We start from the raw sequence: 21,453 nt of genomic DNA on the forward strand, positions 1-21,453 counted from the left end.
ATTAAATTCTGAAGCCTCTGATGCCACTAACTAACATTGCTAGGTTCTATAAAATACTGGGGGAAAAAAACAAAACATAATCTCTGCCCTCAGGGAGTTAATAAATTCTTGGGAAGAATAGACAGCTACATATACACAAAATAATCATCTTACTCTTTACTGTGTCTTTAAATACCATCCACAGACTGACAGCTTTTTTTAAATTTGTATCTTCAGTCGAAAAACTCTCCTCTGAGCCGCAGACTTTTATTTCTAACTGTCTGTTTTTTTTTTTTTTGGACTGTGCTGCATTCCCGAGCCAGGGATTAAATCCAGGCCATGGTGTTAAAAACCTGGACTCTGGAATCCTAACCACTAGGCCACCAGGCTACTCCCCTAACTGCCTTCTTGATAACTCCACTTAAGTGTCTCATACATCTCAGTTATAGTGTTTTAAAACATAATTATGGAACTTGATTTTCTGTGTCATCTTCATCTCCATGGATGGTACCGCTGTCCACTCAGTTTGCACAAGTGAAAACCAGATGACCAATTTGATTCCTCCTCCTTCAACCCCCACATCAGTTGGTATCTACTTTCAGAAGATTCCCCAGATGTGACTACTATTCTCCACTGTTACTCAGACTTACTCCACCATCACCTCTTGTCAGGACACCTGCAGCAACAGCCTTCCAGTTGATTTTCTGCTGTCATTCCTGCCCGCAACCATCCACACTCAGCCAGAGTTATCATTTTAAAATATAAATCAGACCATTCTTCTAGTTAATATATTTAGTTCAGTGACTTCCTACTACATTTAGAATAAAATCCTAAACCCTTCCCCTTGACCAGAATTTCTCAACCTCAGCACTTTTGATCTTTGAAGAAGGATGAGTCTTTACTGTGGAGGACAGAACTGGCTTTGTAGGATGTTTAGAAGAATCTCTGCCCTCTACCCACTAGATGCCAGTAGCACACAACTCCACCCCTCACCCTCATCCAGCTCAGCTGTGACAACTAGAAGTATCTCTAGACACTGCCAGATGACTCCTGGGGGCCACAGTTGGGCCTGGTTGCCGACACTGCCTTGGACAAGATCCTGCTCTGTGGCCTCCGTCTGCCTTGTCTTACTTGTTCCCATGCACGCACCCCACCTTCAGTTTTTCAGAACCAAGCTCTTTCTTGCCTCAATGCCTCTACACGTGGTGTTCTCTCTCCCAGAAGGGCTCTTCTCCTCTTTACATGCAAGCTGCTGCTGCTTTGGTTTTTTTTTTTTTTTGCTTTAGATTTTAGCTTTCAGAGATCTTCCCATAACCTTTCCTTGTCAATTTCTGAAACCTATTTCTTTCACAGAACTGAACACAACTTGATTTTTTTTTGTTTATTTAGAAGTCTTTTTCCCTTATTTAACTGTAAACCCCTGAAGAACTGAATCTGTTTATTTCATCACTGTTTTGCTTGCACTTAATCAGTACTTGTCATTCAAGCTTAGTAAATTTGAGGAAGAAATAACTCTAAATACAAATTTTAAATTATGCAACACAGCCTGTAAGTAGTAGATATATCACATATTATGTCATATATTACTTTTTTTTTAACTTATTTATATTGCCCAAGTAATGCATATTAATTCTGTAGGTCTGAGTGTGGTTTGGTTTTCTGCATTTCTAACAAATTCCCAGGTAAGTCTTGTGCAGTAGCCCAATGAACATACTTTTGATAGCAAGAGTTTATACTACAAATCAGTCTCTTTCATTTTTTTTACTCCTAATTATGACCTAGTTTTTTAAAATGTGAGAAAATTATAAGAAAAATCTTAACTGTTACAGTATACTACTATTTTACATTGTTAAAGGCCACTGTTATTCAGAGGAGATGTTTGAAGTTGAAAGAGATGCTAAAATTAATGGCTACAAAAGAATAAAAGAACTTCACACAGCTCAGTTCAGGTCTTATTCCCCTCCTGTGACAGTCATAGCTTAGGACCAAGCTGTTTCTATGGAGATTAATACTTGAGAAAAGAGGAAGGAAAGAAATATCTGTAAGATTATAATTATAATCAAGTCATAAAGCTTGGTTCTCTTCAGTTAGTGGAGACACAGAAATAGATTTGTGTTTGCAAGATTTTTCTTTGAATTATTTTATAAGTTTCATATAATATAATGATAGATTTATTTCCTACTCTTTTCTCATGCCATAAATGTGTTTGGAGAAAGCGACCTTTTCTAAATGATTTTTACTTTATTTCTTCTTAGATGCTCACTCTTCACATGGAAGGTCCAACTTTAGAGATGAAAGATCTAGTAAAACATATGAACGTTTGCAAAAAAAATTAAAGGATCGCCAAGGAACACAGAAAGATAAGATGAGCAGTCCACCATCATCACCCCAGAAATGCCCTTCTCCTACAAGTGAACATAATGGGCTTACAAAAGGGCAGAATGCTAGTGGTACAAGCACAGGATCAGTGAAGAACAAGTCAGGAAAGGGGAAAGGTGGTGCACAAATTGATACAGAAATAGAAGGTAACTGTTTAAAATATATTCTAATTGTCTTTTTATCATCATTTAACCTACTAAAAGTATAGTCTGACCTTTAGTCATTTCATCATGCTTCACATAAACTGTAGATTAATAGCATAACACTGTCTAAATGTGAGGGGTAAGTTTTAGAATGTGAATCGTTACTAGGGTATTTCTTTTTACATTTGGGGTAAGCTCAATTAATACTTAACACCTATATCATAAATTTTACCAACCATGAGAAATTTCTGTTTGATAGGAAAACTCAAAGTTCATCCAGATTCCTTTCTTCTTTCTGAACCTAAACAAGGCTAAACTGGTTTTTAATCAAAACTCTTGTTCTTTCCAACTTCTTATTATTCAAGTCCCTGATAGCAACTAGTTATGTAGTTCACCAATCCATTTATATACTCTATAAATGTTACAGTTAGGATGGAGTCTTGTCCATTTCTTTGTTCAAAAGTTTTTTTCTGTTTCCCTTAGATCTTTCCTTTAACCTGTGACTTGCACCATATGAACTCTGAGCACTACTTTCTTTTCTTTAAAATTTCTATTTCTCATCAATTTAGTGCTTTAACAGCCTCTTGCCTTGTAATATAAACATTTATTAAAATCTTCTCCCATATTTTTGAGACCTTCTGATCATTCTTTTCAGCACTGATGTTTCAGAGGAGTTAAAGCTAAAGTTTCAGATACTTCAGTGGTGGTTTTAAGTTATGGTCAAGTCGTTTATATTCCTATTTTGGGAACCACAATTAAGGCATATATGAAACAAATGCTTAGTTAACTTGTCATTAAGACGTATGAGTTTGGCAAATAAGGACTTTTAAGAGAGAGAGTACTTTATTTTTTTAAAGGGATATATATAGTGGTACTATAACTAGTTATTATGGTTAAAAGGGAAATAGAAACTGAGGCAGAAGAACTCTATAAAAAGCCACAAACTGCTGAATATGAACTAAGTAGTAAAAACTAGAAAATAAAATTCTCAAATACCAACCTCTTGTTAACATGTTTTAGAAGACATATTGTGAAGGGAGCAGGATGATTGCATGTAAGTTGTATTTTTTTTTTATTCCAAAAAAAATTTTTTTTTTTTTTTTAAAGAAAAAGATGAAGAAACTAAAGCTTTTGAAGCACTTCTTTCCAACATTGTCAAGCCAGTGGTAAGTATCGCATGTATTTTCTTGACATTTACATTTAGTATATTCACATAGGATTTTGGTAGGTTCACGGCTTACTTATAATTTAACTATATGTAAGGAATGTGAGATCAGTAATAATAGATCAATACAGATCTGACATAAGGAGAGCGAGGCTGTTAATCAGTGCGGCAGAATACTCAACCAGCAATTCATTTTTTAAACAAAGTTTTAGTGTATGCTCAATGACATTCAGAATCACTGGACCAGGCAAAGATCTAATGAAGAGTGTAGGTACAGGTGAGTATCATTTAAAAAAAAAAAAATTTTGTTATTTCCATATAAAATACATCCAATTAACTCCAGTTGCAAAAAGAGTTAAAATCAAACCATAGAAGAAAGTTAATATTCCCCAATCCTATTTGTGTGCAGATGTAATAGAAGAAATCAGAAAAATGTATGACAGCAAAACTGGCTACATAAAATTTTCTGTGTATTTTGCATACATGCGTGCTAAGTCGCTTCAGTCATGTACAACTCTGCGACCCTATGGCTATAGCCTGCCAGGCTTCTCTGTCCATGGAATTCTCCAGGCAAGAATACTGGAGTGGGTTGCCATGCCCTCCTCCAGGGGATCTTCCTGGCCCAGGGATCGAACCTGCATCTCCTGCATTGGCAGACGGGTTCTTTACCACTAGCGCCATCTGGAAAGCTTCTGTATGTTTTAAAATAGCCTAAATAAAGGCTATCGTTCTGATAGGAAAAATATTTACATCAGATAAAAGATTAAGATTAAGTAAAATGCTCATACAAACTGAATTTTTAGACCCATTAAGACCCCAAAGGGTTCTTCACTAGTAATTAAAAGAAATATAAACTTTTCTGAAATAGTGAGGTCTTATTTCTCAGTAAAAAACTTACACAAATGAAAAGAAGAGAAAGTTATGCTCTGTACAGACTGTTTAATTATGAAGGTAGTTAGATATGTTTTTATTTTTTAAATACGATTCAATTATATTTCTTTGGACAGTCCCAGTCTTTGGTCATTTTTCTCTTAAGGTTTTGGTCTTTTTCTTACTGTTAGACACGTTCTAAAGTGAGGAAATGAATCCTTTCAAGTATGTTACAAGTGGGTTTTTTCTGCCATTTCTTTCAACTGTATATGATGTTTACACTAATCGTTTTAAACAGCCAAAAAGCAGTCTTTGAACTTTGTCGAACCTATCTATTCTTTCATGGCAAATTGTATCTCATTTACAAATGGGCAGGTTTCTATTGGTGAGTCATTTTATGTAACTACAGATAAATTTTATTTAATCTTGAAACGCTATTAGATTTTGTGTTGTTTGTTGTGCACATTACAGTTGTTTCAGAGAGCTTTTAAATATGTTTTTGCAGGCCTCCGACATCCAGGCAAGGACAGTAGTTCTTACCTGGTCACCACCTTCCAGCCTCATAAATGGTGAAACAGATGAGACTACTGTAGCAGAGCTCTATGGTTATGAAATTCTAGTCTCAAGCACTGGAAAAGATGGGAAATACAGAAGTGTGTTTGCGTAGGTATTTGTTTTGTTTTACTCCTTCCCGTTATATAAGTTAATGGTTTATCATAAAGAGCTTAACACTAATTCTGTGCTGTTTTCCCTCTTCATGCTTTTATTTTGAATCTATAAGTTGACTGGTGATACTGATTTCAATGTAAATAGTCCACATGCCAGCTGGTTCACATTTCTGTCTACAACTCCCTTGGAATAATTCACTTTCATTGGCCACATTCAGCTTTTTTATTTTTCAATAGGCTCCCTAATAGATATTTCACCATCTGCATATTCCTGAGACATGAATGTAAATTGTAGTATGTAGAAGCCAGGACCAGAAATGGAGAACTCTTACATTGTGAACTCATGCAGCGTTGCTCCTCTGAGGGGTTGGATTTCATTCTTACGTATACAACCTCATGTCCTGTTGTGAAATGAATTTAGCACCATTGTTCCTCATTTGTGTGTTGAAAATGCCATAGTTCTCTTTTCTTGGTTCAAAAGTGTATTATACCCCAACAAACCTTAGAAAGTGTCAGTGGCTGAAATTGTGACTTTGTGATTGACAGCTATAAAATAAATTATTTTTCTGTTCTTGTTCATATAGAAATTGTTTATTCTGGTGAAAAAGAGTAAAATCGATTACTGTTGGATAATTTCACCAGGAAGATTGTAAAGGAGGACGTGGTTAGCCATTTGAATGATCGTAATTAACACAAAACACTGAATAAATCGACCTTCTTGGTGTATTTAAAAAAAAAAAAATAGCTAGTATGGGGAAGAAAGGAAAGTGAAACTGCTTCAGTGACTGTCATCTAGTAACAGGGTCTCCTCTTTGTTGAGACTCCCTTGTGTGTATTGTATTTCATTTTCTTAAAAGAGCAAACCTACCTATGGGGTAAATAGAGAGTAAAGGACCATCAATGTAAAGGTTTCTTTTTTGTGTTAATGGCTGTTCTAGTTTGATATGACTGCTTCCTAAGGGAAAGAATTTATCTCCATTTGCAGCCTGACCAGAGCGCACAAGAGGGACATTAGTCAACCTCCGTCATCTCGTTATCCTGCACCAATTAAAGTCTCTTTCTGAGGCTGCTACTACAGCTGCCCCGATTCAGTAAGGTGTCCTTCCGTCAGTGAGACATGTTTCCTTTCTCGTACTATTCACTGGCTTTGATTTGAGAAACAGGATACCTGGAAGGAAAGTGGGAGGGGGATGGGAGAAAGAAGTCCATTAAGTGGAGAGGAGAGGAACTTGACTGAAGGAAATGGAACAGAGAACAGTGATTTAAAAGAAAAGGAAGAGAAAACAGACTAACTTGTTGGCTACATGCCCAAATAATAGTGGTAGCAAACAAGTATTTAAGAAAATATGTGCTATTATATTTGAAAATGTAATAGTGGCTATGAAAAATGCTTTACCTTAAATTGTGATTCACTTTTTAGAAATCTGCTCATTAAATTGTAACATTTTAAATAAAGTTCCACATTATATTTTAAATAAAATCCAATAGTGGCAGACTCCTTGTAAAAATTTGATAGTTTTGATTTCATGTGTTACTTAGCATTTTAACTATATGCCAGTAATTGAAAATGGTTCCATTTCTTCAGTTAAGCTAAATGTCTACCCTAACTACATCTACCCTAACTGCACACGCACACGCACACGCACACACACACGCACACACAGAGTCTTGCTTACACAGTCCATTTACTTAGCACACCTTTTGTTTTTCAAGTGTTATGCAGGTACATAACCTAAGTGTGGCATATGTCCTAAATACGCAAATTGCTTATTGATACAGTCTGAATGTGGTTACAGTTGGGAAAGTAAGAAGCAGTATAATTTCATAAAATACCACGAACTGTAGTATACATAACACACATCCTCTAAAAATGCTATATTTATCAAATAATGATATGTTACCTTTTTCCCCCCCAGAGGAGAAGAAACCAGTGTCACTTTAAATGATCTCAAACCAGCTACAGATTACCATGCAAAGTAAGGAATTCCTATATGCTACTTTTATGTGATATATTGTAGCATAGGGTTTGTTTTTAATGATTTCCTTAAAAGTCTAGAATATAATTTCAGTATTACTTTGGATTAACTAGAGTTTGTGGATTTTGATTTTTCTTTTGCTATAATTATCAACACATTCCCCAAAAGAACATTTAACTCACATGTTATATTGAAGGGTAAATGGCCTGGTTTGTAGGACCTAGGGATTAGAATGAATATACATCACCAACTCAATGGACATGAGTTTGAGTAAACTCGGGGAGTTGGTGATGAACCAGGAGGCCTGGCATGCTGCAGTCCATGGGGTCACAAAGAGTCGGACACAACTGAGCGACCGAAATGAACTGACAGGTAATATGTATAATATATCTGTAATACCTGATTTAGCACTGGAAGACTGTGCCAGCTTTTGAAATTTTTACAAAGCAAAATCATAAATAATAATTGCCACTTATGTATTTTTATTCCATCCTATTTTGTAAGAGTTTGGAATATTAAAACTCTTAGAATTTTGTAACATTTAATTGGGATAGCTTAGATACTACTGTTTTACTCTGCACAGTTCTTCTATTATGATTTCACAAAATTATTTTTTAGACTATAGGACCTCCCCAGCTGGGACTTGTATAACAGTTTATTCAGTCACCTATTTTTAAAAAGAACACTTGTACTTGAGATTATCCTATTAAACTGTCTTCAATTATACTCCCTGTGGATGAACCCTAAGTGTTATCCAACCTAATATTTTTCAAACTGTGGATTGTAACCACTACTGAGTCATGAAATTAATTTTGTGGGTTTTAGTCAGAATTTTTTTCATTAAATCAAATGGAATGGAAACTATCAGTATATTACCCAATTAAGGATATTGTTTCAGGATACTACTTTTGTTGTGTGTGTTTGTATGTGTGTGTATGTATATGTGTGCGTATGTATAAATACATATTGCAGACACAGAGTCATAGTTTAAAATGTATTTCTTTCTTTGAACAGTTAGAAAAATATGAAAGCCACTGGTTTATCTATTTTTCTTCTTTTAAGGGTCACCCTTTCTTTCTGATATGCGTATTTCGCGATAGAACGTTTAGAGGGCACTTTACTGACTTGCAGACCCTTAAAGGTGGCGCTGTAGAATGGCAGGGTGCAGTGACTCTGCAGGTAAAGCCACAGTGTACTTTGTCGCCGTAGAGTCCAGGCAGCATGCCTATTTAGTGCCATAAAGGGAGCTCCTTCCGAAGCTGAGACCTTCACCACCTTGAGCTGTGAGCCTGACATACCTAATCCACCAAGGATAGCCAATCGGACCAAAAATTCACTTACTCTGCAGTGGAAGGTAAGACTATAAAGTGTTTCCAACTGGACATTTGTTTCCTTTTTTTTTCCCCCCTGTACTATTAAACTTCATTTGTTTTTTGAGACAAAAAGAGGTTTAAGCTAACTTGCTCTTGCTCTTCACATATATTAAATAGGCATTTGTTCCTTGTATTCTAAAATAACATTCTTACCAGTTTTTCTCACATAACACAAATATAAATGTAACATAAATACAACAGAAACATTGTTTAAAATAAATTACATATATGTTACATATAACATATGTTATAACAGAAACAAACAGAAACAGAAAAATATAACATTTATGTGACATAAATATAACAGAGAAGATTGGCTTATAATTAGCAGTCCTTATACTGAATGTGTGATGACGCTGCAATGTGTTTCTCAAACTCACTACTTTCTATATTTTGTAATAACACCTTTATATCCTGAATTTTATCCTAAAATGAGATTCATAATAACAACCCAAATATTAATATGATGCCATAAAAGAGGAATAAAATTATTTCTAATAGAGTACAGGCTGTGTCATTTCAGTCATGTCTGACTCTGCAACCCCATGAACTGTCCATGGGATTCTCCAGGCAAGAATACTGGAGTGGTTTGCCATGCCCTCCTCCAGGGAATCTAACCAACCCAGGGGTCAAACCCACGTCTCTTAAATCTCCTGCATCGACAGGCAGTTTCTTTATATTTTTTTTTAGTGTATAAATATTTGGACCCAATATTACACAAGAAGATATCATAGAGTGGATAGACACTAGATAGAATTGGATCCTAGAACAGGCATTGTTGTTATTAGTGACATGATTTTCTGAAATCATAACATAGGTCTTGGTAAATTTCTGAATAAAATTAAGTACAGTTATTCCCAAATTGCATAGTAGTTGCATTTAGGGGAATACACCGTTAAAATTATACCACTGATACCTTGGAAAATGGAATCAGGTTCTAGGCTATAATAATTATAAATAGATATTCATCTATATGGATATCCAGGAATACATTCAAAAGTCCTGGAGGAAGAAACCAACACAGTATTGTAAAGCAATTATCCTCCAATTAAAAATAAATAAATTTTAAAGAAATTACCAAAAAGAGGATGGAAAAAAAAACAGAAAAAAATTTAAATTATCATAGGCTCTAAAAAAAATGTCCTGGGGAAAAAAATACCATTTTTCATTGTACTGAAATAAAGGTGAAATTCTTTAGTTCTAGAGTGACCAAATCCTGCGGGGAAATGACTAGAACTGAAATTTTCACCACTGAAAAGTAACAGATTGATGAATTAACAGTCTTAGGCAGTCAACACATGGAGCCTAGAAGTGGAGATCCAGATAGTATGTGCCCTCGGAATTCCTCCCAGCACACTTGCTCTTTTACTTCTTAGTGTATTACATGGTATCACTTGCAGATTGTATTGATAAGTTGAGTTTTAATGAAAATGAGGATCTATCCCAGAAGTTTAAAGATGATAAAACCTTCTGATAAAAGATAGTTCTTGATAAAAGAGATTGTTCAGAGTTCAGAAAAATCTGAGTAGCCTCCTGCTTTGTTTTCTTTTCTGGCAGTTAAAAGGATTATAGGATGTACGTGTACATCTGTATTCTCTGTGGAGATTTTTCCAGGGCTAAATCCCAGAGAACATCTATAGCACGATAGATGCCTTAGATTAGATCATCACCAGTACCTTCTATAAAAGTACTAACTTGTACTCATTTGGGGTTTTTTTGGTGTTTGTTTTAGGCACCTAGCGACAATGGCTCTAAAATCCAAAGTTTTATTTTAGAATGGGATGAGGTAAGTATATTTGAACTTTTTAAATTAGCCTAAAATGTGTGTATACCTTCAGGCAGAAATAGTTTTCTGTCTAATCATTTTTTCCTCTTTAAAAACAGTATGAATGATTTCATGTGGTGCTTGATCAGTTGATGGTGTTCTTAGAAAATGTTACTGACCAAACCTCCTGATGTTTTAGTTTTTTCCAACTAAACCAACTGTCAAAGCAATCACTTGGTTAATTAACTTGATGGAATATTTTCTTTCACATCAGCCTTAAAGGCAAGCATGTTTGTTTACTGTGACTGCTTTAACAAATTACCACAAACTGGGCACCTCAAAACAATACTTTTATTCTTATCATTCTGGAAATCAGAAATCTAAAATGGCTTTCACTAGGCCAGAATCAGGGTGGCACCTGAGCCCTGCTTACTCTAGGGACTTGAGAGCCCATTGCCTTGCCTTTTCCAGCTCCTGGAGGCTTCCTCATTGCTTGGTTCATGGCCACATCAGATTGCCTTTTCTCCCCCTGCTGCCCTTATCACATGACCATCTTCAGGTCCTTCTCTGCCTCCCTTTAGAAGAGATACTTGTAATCCCTTGAGGATGCACCCAGATAACCCAGCATAATCTCTCCATCTCAGGAGCCTGACTTTCACCACATTTATACAGCCTCTGCTGCCATCTGAGGTCATAGTCACATGTTCCAGGGGTCAGGATCTGGGTATCTTTGGGGCCTACCACAGCAAGCATCCTGGGTTTTACTATTTAGTACTTTGTTTTACATCATTTGTCATGTTCTCTTTTGCCCTGCTGCTTCACTGCAGCAAAGAGGAGGGGCCGGAGGGAGTAGAAGAAATTCCAGCCATATATTAAAACAGTAATGAGGTGCAACGCAAGGAAGTTTTATTCCAGAAGTTCTAAGTGAATACAGAATTAGGCAATCTATTGCAGTATCAGAGTAATTGAGAAGAAAAACCATATCATCTTGATAAATTTTGACAAGTATTTGATAAAATTTATTACCAGTTTCATTTAAAACTCAAAATAGGAATAAAAGGGTAATCCCTTATTTGATAGTTTTGTAAGTTACCAGTTTTTCCCACCTTTATTTGACATTACTCAGGAAATTATAGCTAAACAGTATCAAAAAAAGAGGTAGAGCTATGGTGGCTGGCCTGGGGGACAAAATTATCATTGTTTAGAGATGACATGAGTTTCTATTTAGATAACTCAATAAAATAACTATAAACATCACTAAAACTAACATTAGAGTTGAACAAAGCAACCAAATTCAGACTAAAGATTTTCTCTGACACAGAGATCACTCTAACCATCCTTTATGTGTGTGTGTATGTGTGTGTGTTTTAAGTCACTTCAGACTTTTTGTGACCCTATGGACTGTAGCCCACCCACAGGGGTCCTCAGTTGAGGAGATTCTCCAGGCAAGAATACTGGAGTGGGTTGCCACACCCTTCTCCAGGGGACCTTCCCGACCCAGGGATTGAACTCGCATCTCTTATGTCTTCTTCATTGGCAGGCAGGTTCTTCACCACTAGCGCCACCTGGGAAGCCCTATCCTTTACCTCTACCACACAATAAAGAGAAATGGTAGAAAATGAGAAATTTGTCGATTTTATATAACACTTAAATTTCTAAAACTCTTCACTTGTCCTGAACTGCAAACTTTTCTCCCTCCCATCTTAATACATATAATGGGGTTTTTCTATCTGTTTATACTTTTTCAGTGTTAAATCTAATCAGTAGTAGCATCAAAGTCTTTAACTTTAAGGACATTTAGCAGCTATCCAGGTAGTTTGAAGATGCATAGGAGGGACCTTTTTTTAAAACTGTTTGCATAGAACTTTTCATAGGTTGAGGAGAGCAGCCAGATACTCGTGTTGAAGATCAGCCTATTTCTACCACAACCAGTCCCCCCACAGAGATTCTGGGGCCCATACCCAGAAAAAGTTTCTTTTATTAAAAGCCAGAGGTTTAGCATCAGCTCTAAAATGGAATGTTTAGTTCAAGAAGCTATACAGCTATGCCTGCTCTTTGGTTTTTTAATTTTGCATTAATGAACGAGTATTGTATAAAGGATGTGTTATCTCAACCTTCTCTTGAGATTCATGACATGTATGTAACGAAGATGACTTTAAATATATACTAGCTAATATGTTACTGTCAGGAATTAATGTGGATTTCTTTTTACATTAATGTACAGTGATGTGTAAAAACTTTCTTGTAGGGAAAAGGAAATGGAGAATTTTGTCAGTGTTATATGGGCTTACAGAAGCAATTTAAAATTACTAAACTGTCACCAGCAATGGGTTGTAAATTTAGACTATCAGCCAAAAATGACTATGGTACAAGGTAAGATACATTTTAATATAGGTATTTTAGACTGTTCATTTGTATAAATTATTCATAGTCCAAATTAACCACTAAAAATTCTGCCTTAGTTATTATCACTTTGTTGATATGGTTAAGACGTGTTACTGACCTAGCAAAAGCTATAAGAGAAATTTAATTATGTAAATGGCAGTTTTAAAAGAATAATAATTCATCATTAGGTATCTGACCTAGTTACCATAAAGATACTATCACATCAAAGATACCTTATTGGATTATAATTCATTATCAAATTTATCATTTCCACCAAAAATGTCATTTATCAAAACTGTGTTTTTTGGCTTTAGAAAATTAACTTTTCTTCATTCCATCTTAAAAACTATTTGTTTCAACAGCGGTTTTAGTGAAGAAGTCTTATATTACACCTCAGGCTGTGCCCCCTCTATGCCAGCAAGTCCTATATTAACTAAAGCCGGGGTTACTTGGTTATCCTTACAATGGAGTAAACCCTCAGGAACGCCATCAGATGAAGGAATTTCTTACATTTTAGAGATGGAGGAAGAAACTTCAGTAAGTATATGTATTTTAAATAGGGTATTTAGAACATTTCAGTGTGACTTTAATCCTGATACAGTAAATACTGCCACAATAGCTAGCTCCTTCCCCGGATCCTTTGAAACCTTGGTTGGTTACTGTATGGAAAGGACTGGAAGTGAGGAACAGCTCAGTCTTTTGCTTTCTCAATATGTTGGAAGGGGTTTTGTTTTTTATGTGTTTGTGTGTATATGCACTTTGTGCCTGGGAACAATGCAGACCCCATGTAAGTATATATGTTTTGGGGAGAATAAAGAAAGGGCAAGATCACCATAGCCTTAGACTAAGCAACTCTAAAAGATAAGAAAAAAGCACGTCTGCATTCTCCAACTGTGTGCAAACTCTGCTTCCCAAGTGCCACAGAGACTTTGAAGAGCCTCACATGAGACTATCCAGTTACAATGTCTCATCTCCTATGAGACAGCACTGAGCTGAACAAGTGTTAGACTGTCCTTTGTTAGTTATGTATAGCTCCATAGCTTTTCAGAGTTACTTTGAAGCAGTATGAGTTAAAAATAGCTTGTCCATCCTAGATATATACCCAGAAGAATTGAAAGTACATTTGTACAAAACTCTATACCCCAGTGTTCATAGCAGCATTAATCATAATAACCAAGAAGTGGGAATAACTGAAATGTCCGTCAACTAATGTTAATAATTGGATAAAGAAAATGTAATATATCCATGTAGTAGAATATCATTCAGCCATATAAAGGGATAGAGTACTGACATATGCCACACATGAATGAGCCTTAAAAACGTTATGCTAAATAAAAGAGCAGTCACAAAAGACCACACATTATGTGATTCCATTTTTATAGGTATTGGCAAATCCATAGAGACAGAAAGTATATTAGTATATAAGAAAAGAGAGGAAGTGACTGCTAACCAGAAAGTAAAAGTACTTTATTTATTTAGGCTTTATCCTGGAACTAGGAATTAAATGATGGTTTTACAAGCTTATGAATATACTATAAACCATTGAATTTTATACTTTAAAATGGGAATTTCATGGTTTGTGAATTATATCTCAGGTTTTTTTTAACTTTTAAAAATAACATTGTGAAAGTAGTGAAGCTTTGTCCCTAGGGCTAGAAATAATAATGCCAAACCTAAATGACATCTCAACCTGCCAGCCCAACCAATCACTCATCTTTCACCTAAACACAATTGTGTGTTCAGGGAGAGTTAAATATGTTAAATAGGTATAGTTTTGTTTAATTCTTGCAACATCGTCTGGGAAATTCACCTTAGTTCTAGGGATAAGCTTACTGATGGTGATGTTACCATTGTCTCTGATTTTCCCTCAACACAAAGATCTTCTCTTGGTTACTGTATTTACTGAGAATAAGTGGTGGTCTTCATCCTCCTACAAATGGTCAGTAGCATTTCTTAATCTGTCTTCTCAAGATAGAAACATCAAGGAGAAGATTACAGTCAACCAGGCATTACTCATATTGCACACAGCAGAAGATGAAGAGGACCCGAATCTTTTCACATATTTCTTAATTCCCCATATTTCTGCTGTTAGGCATCTAATGAAGACTTTTTTCCCTTTCCAGGGATATGGTTTTAAGCCTAAATATGATGGGGAAGACCTTGCTTACACAGTGAAAAATCTCAGACGTAGTACAAAGTATAAATTTAAGGTAAGCTTTGAAAGCCCTTGAAAGATTTATTGTTCTTACTGTTCTGTTTTAAAACCAAGTACATGCTTCATTCCCATAATTTTAAATCTTAAATATTTTGGCCTTGTCTAATGAGCTTTATTGTTTTACTCTCTTACTATATAATAATGCTTCTCAAACTTTATGTATTTAAATTCAAAGCAGTCTTAATGTTTAACAAGACTTTCTAAAATGTGAACAAAACATCTTTTAAAATGTGGGTGTCATTGAACATAGTCAGAATATGCTTTTTTTGGCAGGTATATCAGAAAAAAGTAATGCTGTTGTGCTCTTTGAAGTGGTGGTCCACTTACTAGTAGCTACTTAAGGTGATATCTACCATGTTTCTTTGCCGCAAAGTTGTTCTTTTTCCCTTTGTAATAAGTATTTTGTAAATACTATATAGACATCTTGTTCCTCATCAAAGTCTCACTCACTAGTTTTAACATCCATTGATAATTCTTGCCCTGGATCATTCAGTAACCATGATTAATGGTTGCCAAGTGGCGGTTTTTAAAATTTCTTCTACATTGATTAATTGGTATTATACTATAAGGAAAAGCTTTCTCTTCTCATTTATATTAGTATGAACTCAGGATTCCTGTTTACTGAGTGGGTTACATTTTGTTGCTGTGGTTATCAGTTATGAGGTTCAAATTGTCTTAGATTTTGGGAGCCCTTGTCAAGCTGACTTCTAATTTTTTTGACATGTCCCCACCCCATCATTCTTTGAGCCCCTCCTTTCTGGCACATGATACTACATTCACATCTTCAAATTTCACATTGACCATTTCTCAGAGTACCTGGGTCCTTTAAGCGGACAGTAGTGTTTAGAAGTCAGGATCTGGGTAGTAAGTATACTTAATGCTATAGGATTTTGCTACTCCTAGGCTTCCTCTCAGTGGACAAAGCCAAGAACTAGATGTACGTGTGTATGTTTTGTGTTTTGTGTGTGTGTATAGACACACATAGACCCTTTACATGCAAGAACACATATTTCTATATATATATATATATCTATTTTTAAAAGTCATGAGTTTGCACCCTATACCTCCATTTGATCTAGTGCCACAGATTAATTCTAATTTTCTCACTTTCCTTATTTCTAACTCCCATCATCATCAGTGAGAAACTTTTCCCCATTTATGTTCACAGTATTTTACTTACTGGATGAAACCCCTCTTGCCCTCGTAGCCTTCCCTAAAGTCCTATCCAGAGCACTTGAGTTGGTGCAGGGTGAATGCTGCTGCCTCCACCCAACCTTCGTCCATCCCCCAGCACACGTGCTTGTCTCACTGTCCCATCTGATGGCCTTCAGATGTAATTATTTTAGGAAAGTAGAGATACTCTATATGTCATTCTTGCTCATTTGAGGCCTGGAGACTCTACGTATCATTCTTGCTCACTTGAAGCAATAGCAAGCTTTGGAAATTCTCCTATGAAGACTCCTGAAATCCTGAATCTTTCCAAGCATCCATTCTAGGATATATTCTAGCTTTGACTTGGTCAGTGATATACACTGCTATTTCTTGGCAGACAGGGCTTTAAATTAGCTAATATACAACTTAATATAAGCCAGCCTTCATTTTTGTGGAGAAGTTTTCCCAAAAATGTAACAGGATGCTTACTAGTTGACAAATTCAACAGTTGAATTTTCCTACCATTGCTTGTTTAAACAAATTATTCCAAATAAATGATAGAAGCCATTGTAAAGTATTTTCACTATTAAAAAGAAAAGTTTTATTACTCCTTGAGAACCTAAAAAAGAATATTTTAGTGATATTGGGAAATTTGTTTATGTAGTGCATAATTATATCTGTTATGTTTTATTTGGGGCTTCCCTGGTGGCTCAGACAGTAAGGAGTATGCCTGCAATACTTATTTTGTATACTAGCTTCATTTTCAAAACTTCTGATAGCACTGGGTCATTTTAATTTTCAAATACAGTTTTTATATTGACACAATTTACAAAGTATCTAAGGAATACATACATTTATTCCAGTTTTCCTCTTACGATGTTGGATTGCATTTTTGCTTCAGTTATAATTATAAAACCTCACCACATGGGCTTCTCCATAGGGAAGCTACACACACCATCGTTTCTGCTACACTCTTTGTTAGAAGCAAGTTGTTAAGGACAGTTCAAGAGGAGGAGTTAACCTTTTCCTTTTAAAGAGAGGAAATTCAGAAAATCTGACTTTTTTTAAAGTCAGAAGAATATTAAAAGAATAAGTTAAATCAAGTCTTGCCAAGTATCATCAGATTATATATCTTGTTCCAGTGATGACTCTTGTTCAGTATCAAAATGTTAGACTCGTATTTTCAGGACTGACTGAAAGGGGATTATACCTGAATTTTCTTCATACATGCTGAGTTCCTTTTGAAGACAAGCAGTTCTCACATAAATCATTTGATTGACCCTATTTGTCTCCCATCACTTTGTTCATTAAGCCAGTATCATTAAGTATCAGACATTAATTATGTCTTTGTGTTCTCATCATAGGTTATTGCTTATAACTCAGAAGGTAAAAGTAGTCCAAGTGAAGTAGTAGAGTTTACTACCTGTCCTGATAAACCCGGAGTCCCTGTAAAGCCTTCAGTTAAAGGAAAGATACATTCACATAGCTTTAAAATAACTTGGGGTAAGATATTATGCATATTTGTATGTCATTACTTTTATATTTGATTTAAATGATTTGAATATTTAGATCATTTTTAAGATATTTGAGTAAATTTGTTAGGTCAGGTAAGTTCAGTGAGAAATGTGAGACTCACTGTTTGAGAATCTGCTTTGTGAGAGCATTGTACTCATACATACAAAGTTCAGGTTTGATGGAGGAAGAACTTGGGGTCAACTGTAGAACTGTGAGCAGGGGCCACCTGTGTGAGATGAAAGGTATTGAACTTGTAGCTAAAGCTTTCATGGCTCATTCTGGTTTTCATGAGAAATTAAAATCACTTATCCATTTAAAACAAAAATTTATTCAGAATCTGCTTGTATAAAAACAAGAGAATAAATAAGATGCTGGTATTAATTTTTAAAGTCATTGCAGGTGATTCTTCTTTCTTTTAGAGCAGTCCTGAGTTTGCTGTTCTGTTTATTAGGAGTTTATGTCATTTTTTGAATTGTATATACTCTGCCTAATACCACTTTTGCTTCTTTGGATAGACCCACCAAAAGACAGTGGAGGGGCAGCCATCAGTAAATATGTAGTAGAGATGGCAGAAGGTTCTAACGGTAAGAATAACTATTAAAACTGAACATGTTTACCAGTCAGTCTACCTTTACTCTTCACGGTTCTAAATTCTACATGATGTCTTTTCTTTCCTCTTGATTTTTTTCCTTTGTTTGTAGCAGATAAGATTTTGCCTGTTATGACCCACTTTAAGTTGTAATCTCCAGGTATACAGTGACTCAAATGTAAGACTGCTGTATACTTCAGTTCAGTTCACTCGTGTCCGACTCTTTGCGACCCCATGAATCGCAGCACGCCAGGCCTCCCTGTCCAACACCAACTCCCAGAGCCCACCCAAACTCATGCCCATTGAGTCGGTGATACCATCCATCTCATCTTCTGTCGTCCCCTTCTCCTCCTGCCCTTAATCTTTCCTAGCATTAGGGTCTTTTCAAATGAGTCAGCTCTTCGCATCAGGTGGCCAAAGTATTGGAGTTTCAGCTTCAACATCAGTCCTTCCAGTGAACACCCAGGACTGATCTCCTTTAGGATGGACTGGTTGGATCTCCTTGCTGTCCAAGGGACTCTCAAGCATCTTCTCCAACACCACAGTTCAAAAGCATCAATTCCTCAGCGCTCAGCTTTCTTTATAGCCCAACTCTCGCATCCATACATGACCACTGGAAAAACCATAGCCTTGACTAGACGGACCTTTGTTGACAAAGTAATGTCTCTGCTTTTTAATATGCTGTCTAGATTGGTCATAACCTTCCTTCCAAGGAGTAAGCGTCTTTTAATTTCACGGCTGCAGTCACCATCTGCAGTGATTTTGGAGCCCAAAAAAATTAAGAGCCACTGTTTCCACTGTTTCCCCATCTATTTGCCATGAAGTGATGGGACCAGACGCCATGATCTTAGTTTTCTGAATGTTGAGCTTTAAGCCAACTTTTTCACTCTCCTCTTTCACTTTCATCAAGAGGCTGTTTAGTTCCTCTTCACTTTCTGCCATAAGGGTGGTGTCATCTGTGTTTCTGAGGTTATTGATATTTCTCCCAGCAGTCTTGATTCCAGCTTGTGCTTCTTCCAGCCCAGCGTTTCTCATGATGTACTCTGCATATAAGTTAAATAAGCAGGGTGACAATATACAGCCTTGACGTACTCCTTTTCCTATTTGGAACCAGTCTGTTGTTCCATGTCCAGTTCTAACTGTTGCTTCCTGACCTGCATACAGGTTTTTCAAGAGGCAGGTCAGGTGGTCTGGTATTCCCATCTTTTCTTATTTTGTTCCTCATTGGTTTGCATTGCTCAATTCCAGTATACCTAGACTAAAGTCTTCTGAAGGTTAGCTCACTCAGATTTATACCCAGATGTATCAGAAAAATCTTCTAAAATTTAACTTATAGTAGTTTTAGTAATAAGTTCTTTGCCTAGTGAACTTTATTCTTGAATCACACATTTTTATCTTTATATCAAGTGGCCTATTTCCTTGCAAAAAATAAAGATGTCTTTTAATTAAGACTAAACTTCCTGTGGTACTGGTTCTTTCTGTTCTTTGTGTGTTATAATGTTATTACTGGGCCAGTAAGCACATTTAAAATGCTTAATTAAAAGCAAATTATCGATCTACATCAGAGTCTATACAGAGTTACAGAGATGTTTCACTTCAACAAAGCCATGCAAATTTGTCTAGGAAGCTGTACACATAAAGAAAATTAGATCATTTCCAGGAAACTCAAAAAAACAGGCTTAAATCGTTTCTGACAAATTACATAAATGCTTACTTAGTGAAGCTAGGATACCTGCCATGTCCATAATACCAAAATGTTAAACATTACTGTGTTGCTGATGGAGCATAATTCTTCCATCTTACAGGAAACAAATGGGATATGATATACAGTGGAGCTACTAGGGAACATCTTTGTGATCGACTGAATCCAGGCTGTTTCTATCGTTTTCGAGTTTACTGCATCAGTGATGGAGGACAGAGTGCGGTAATACTTACGTGTAGATGTTTTTTCTCAAGTTTGGTCAAATGAGATGAAATCATCAGATGCCACCTCAAATATTGAAGTATATCATAAAATGTATAACCCAGGTGGTTAAATTTTTAGTGACCAGACCAGCCTAATGTAGTATTTAGCTTGTAGTGAATATTTGTTGTCTGGTTGCTGTTTAGCTTTGGAAAAAATAGGTATACAAAAACATTCCTGAAAATTTTATAAAGATAAATTTTAGTATGATGCTCAATAACCCTAACAGAAATAGAAACAAAATAATTATTTAAACACAAATTCTAAATATATGCTTATTTCAGAAAAGTTTGGCAATTATTTTATTTCTTACTAGAGACAGAAATGGACTTAAATGTGCCATTGATTATATATGAGACATTTGTAGTGTTCTGGAAAAGTATAATGTTTTTTAATAGTGTTTATTTTTTTTAATGAGTTCAACCAATAATGTATCTTAGAGCATTCATAATTGTTATTTTTTTTCAAATGAGATTTAATGCAATGAAAGTAACTTTTTTAAATAGCATTTTGTTGAAAACTAGAGTACAGTGAAATTGAGTTGCAAGTCCTACTCAACAGGCTTTGGATCAAATTGCTTCATTTTCTTTAATAAGAAAATCTTAAGTGTGAACCTTACTGTTTATAAAATGTTAAGTATAAACCTTAATACAGCGCAGATAATGAATATAGCACCGAGTTTGTGTCAGTGCTTTTAAGAGAACGTCTTTTAAAATAAAACCAAAAGGTTTTTTTGGTAGCATAGAAATGAAAAGTAATACCAAATACCTGGAAAGATGTCAAATACTTGAGAACACTTATCTGATTTTTTAAATTATTTTTAGGGTGAAAGAAAAGATTTTTTGGTTAATATTAAATTAGCGTTTAGGTTGAAAAATACAGTCAAGTGGTCAAAATAATCTAAACCTCCTGAAAACACAGCAAACAGCGTTTATAGAATGTTAAAACATTCTTCTTTAGAAGAGATTTGTAGATCCATTTGGACACCAAAAATAACGTCCATTAGGTTATGAGGGAGGTTTTTTTTTTTATTATGGAAAGAAGAAAAGAGTTCTTTGTTGGGTTTTTTTGTTTTTTTTCTGGTAACTTTATATCTAGTAGGCACATAATACTTGTCCTTATTTTACTTGCCTGTATAAAATTTGTGTTTTAATGATATAATTAGATTTGATTTTATTCAGAACTTTATTCCTTTTCTGTTAATACTCAGATGCAAATTATTAGTGCAGTCTTTGTGTTTGTCTTATTTTCCTTTAACAAAAGCAGTCTGATTATTTGGCTGGGGGCATTTTTGTTTTGTTTTTGCTTTTGTTTTG

At 35.4% G+C, this 21,453-nt stretch overlaps 1 protein-coding gene across 11 annotated transcripts in view; it reads left to right on the top strand.

Moving 5' to 3' along the window:
* The window catches only part of FNDC3A (fibronectin type III domain containing 3A), a 109,047-nt gene that overhangs the window by 73,103 nt on the left and 14,491 nt on the right, over positions 1-21,453 (top strand). For 10 of the 11 annotated variants that reach the window (XM_081547520.1, XM_081547518.1, XM_081547513.1 and 7 more), the window contains 12 exons: positions 2,235-2,504; positions 3,609-3,667; positions 5,042-5,199; positions 7,121-7,180; positions 8,390-8,534; positions 10,286-10,339; positions 12,567-12,691; positions 13,066-13,240; positions 14,827-14,913; positions 17,435-17,573; positions 18,101-18,169; positions 19,980-20,098. In XM_081547520.1, coding sequence (XP_081403646.1) covers positions 2,235-2,504; positions 3,609-3,667; positions 5,042-5,199; positions 7,121-7,180; positions 8,390-8,534; positions 10,286-10,339; positions 12,567-12,691; positions 13,066-13,240; positions 14,827-14,913; positions 17,435-17,573; positions 18,101-18,169; positions 19,980-20,098 — 1,460 coding nt within the window. The remainder of the gene's footprint in view (positions 1-2,234; positions 2,505-3,608; positions 3,668-5,041; positions 5,200-7,120; positions 7,181-8,389; positions 8,535-10,285; positions 10,340-12,566; positions 12,692-13,065; positions 13,241-14,826; positions 14,914-17,434; positions 17,574-18,100; positions 18,170-19,979; positions 20,099-21,453) is intronic. The other variant, XM_081547522.1, reaches the window with a different exon arrangement.

Source organism: Giraffa tippelskirchi, chromosome 12 (genome assembly GCF_054371585.1).
Source record: "Giraffa tippelskirchi isolate mGirTip1 chromosome 12, T2T-mGirTip1v1.2.pri, whole genome shotgun sequence".
NCBI classification, from domain to species: domain Eukaryota; kingdom Metazoa; phylum Chordata; class Mammalia; order Artiodactyla; family Giraffidae; genus Giraffa; species Giraffa tippelskirchi.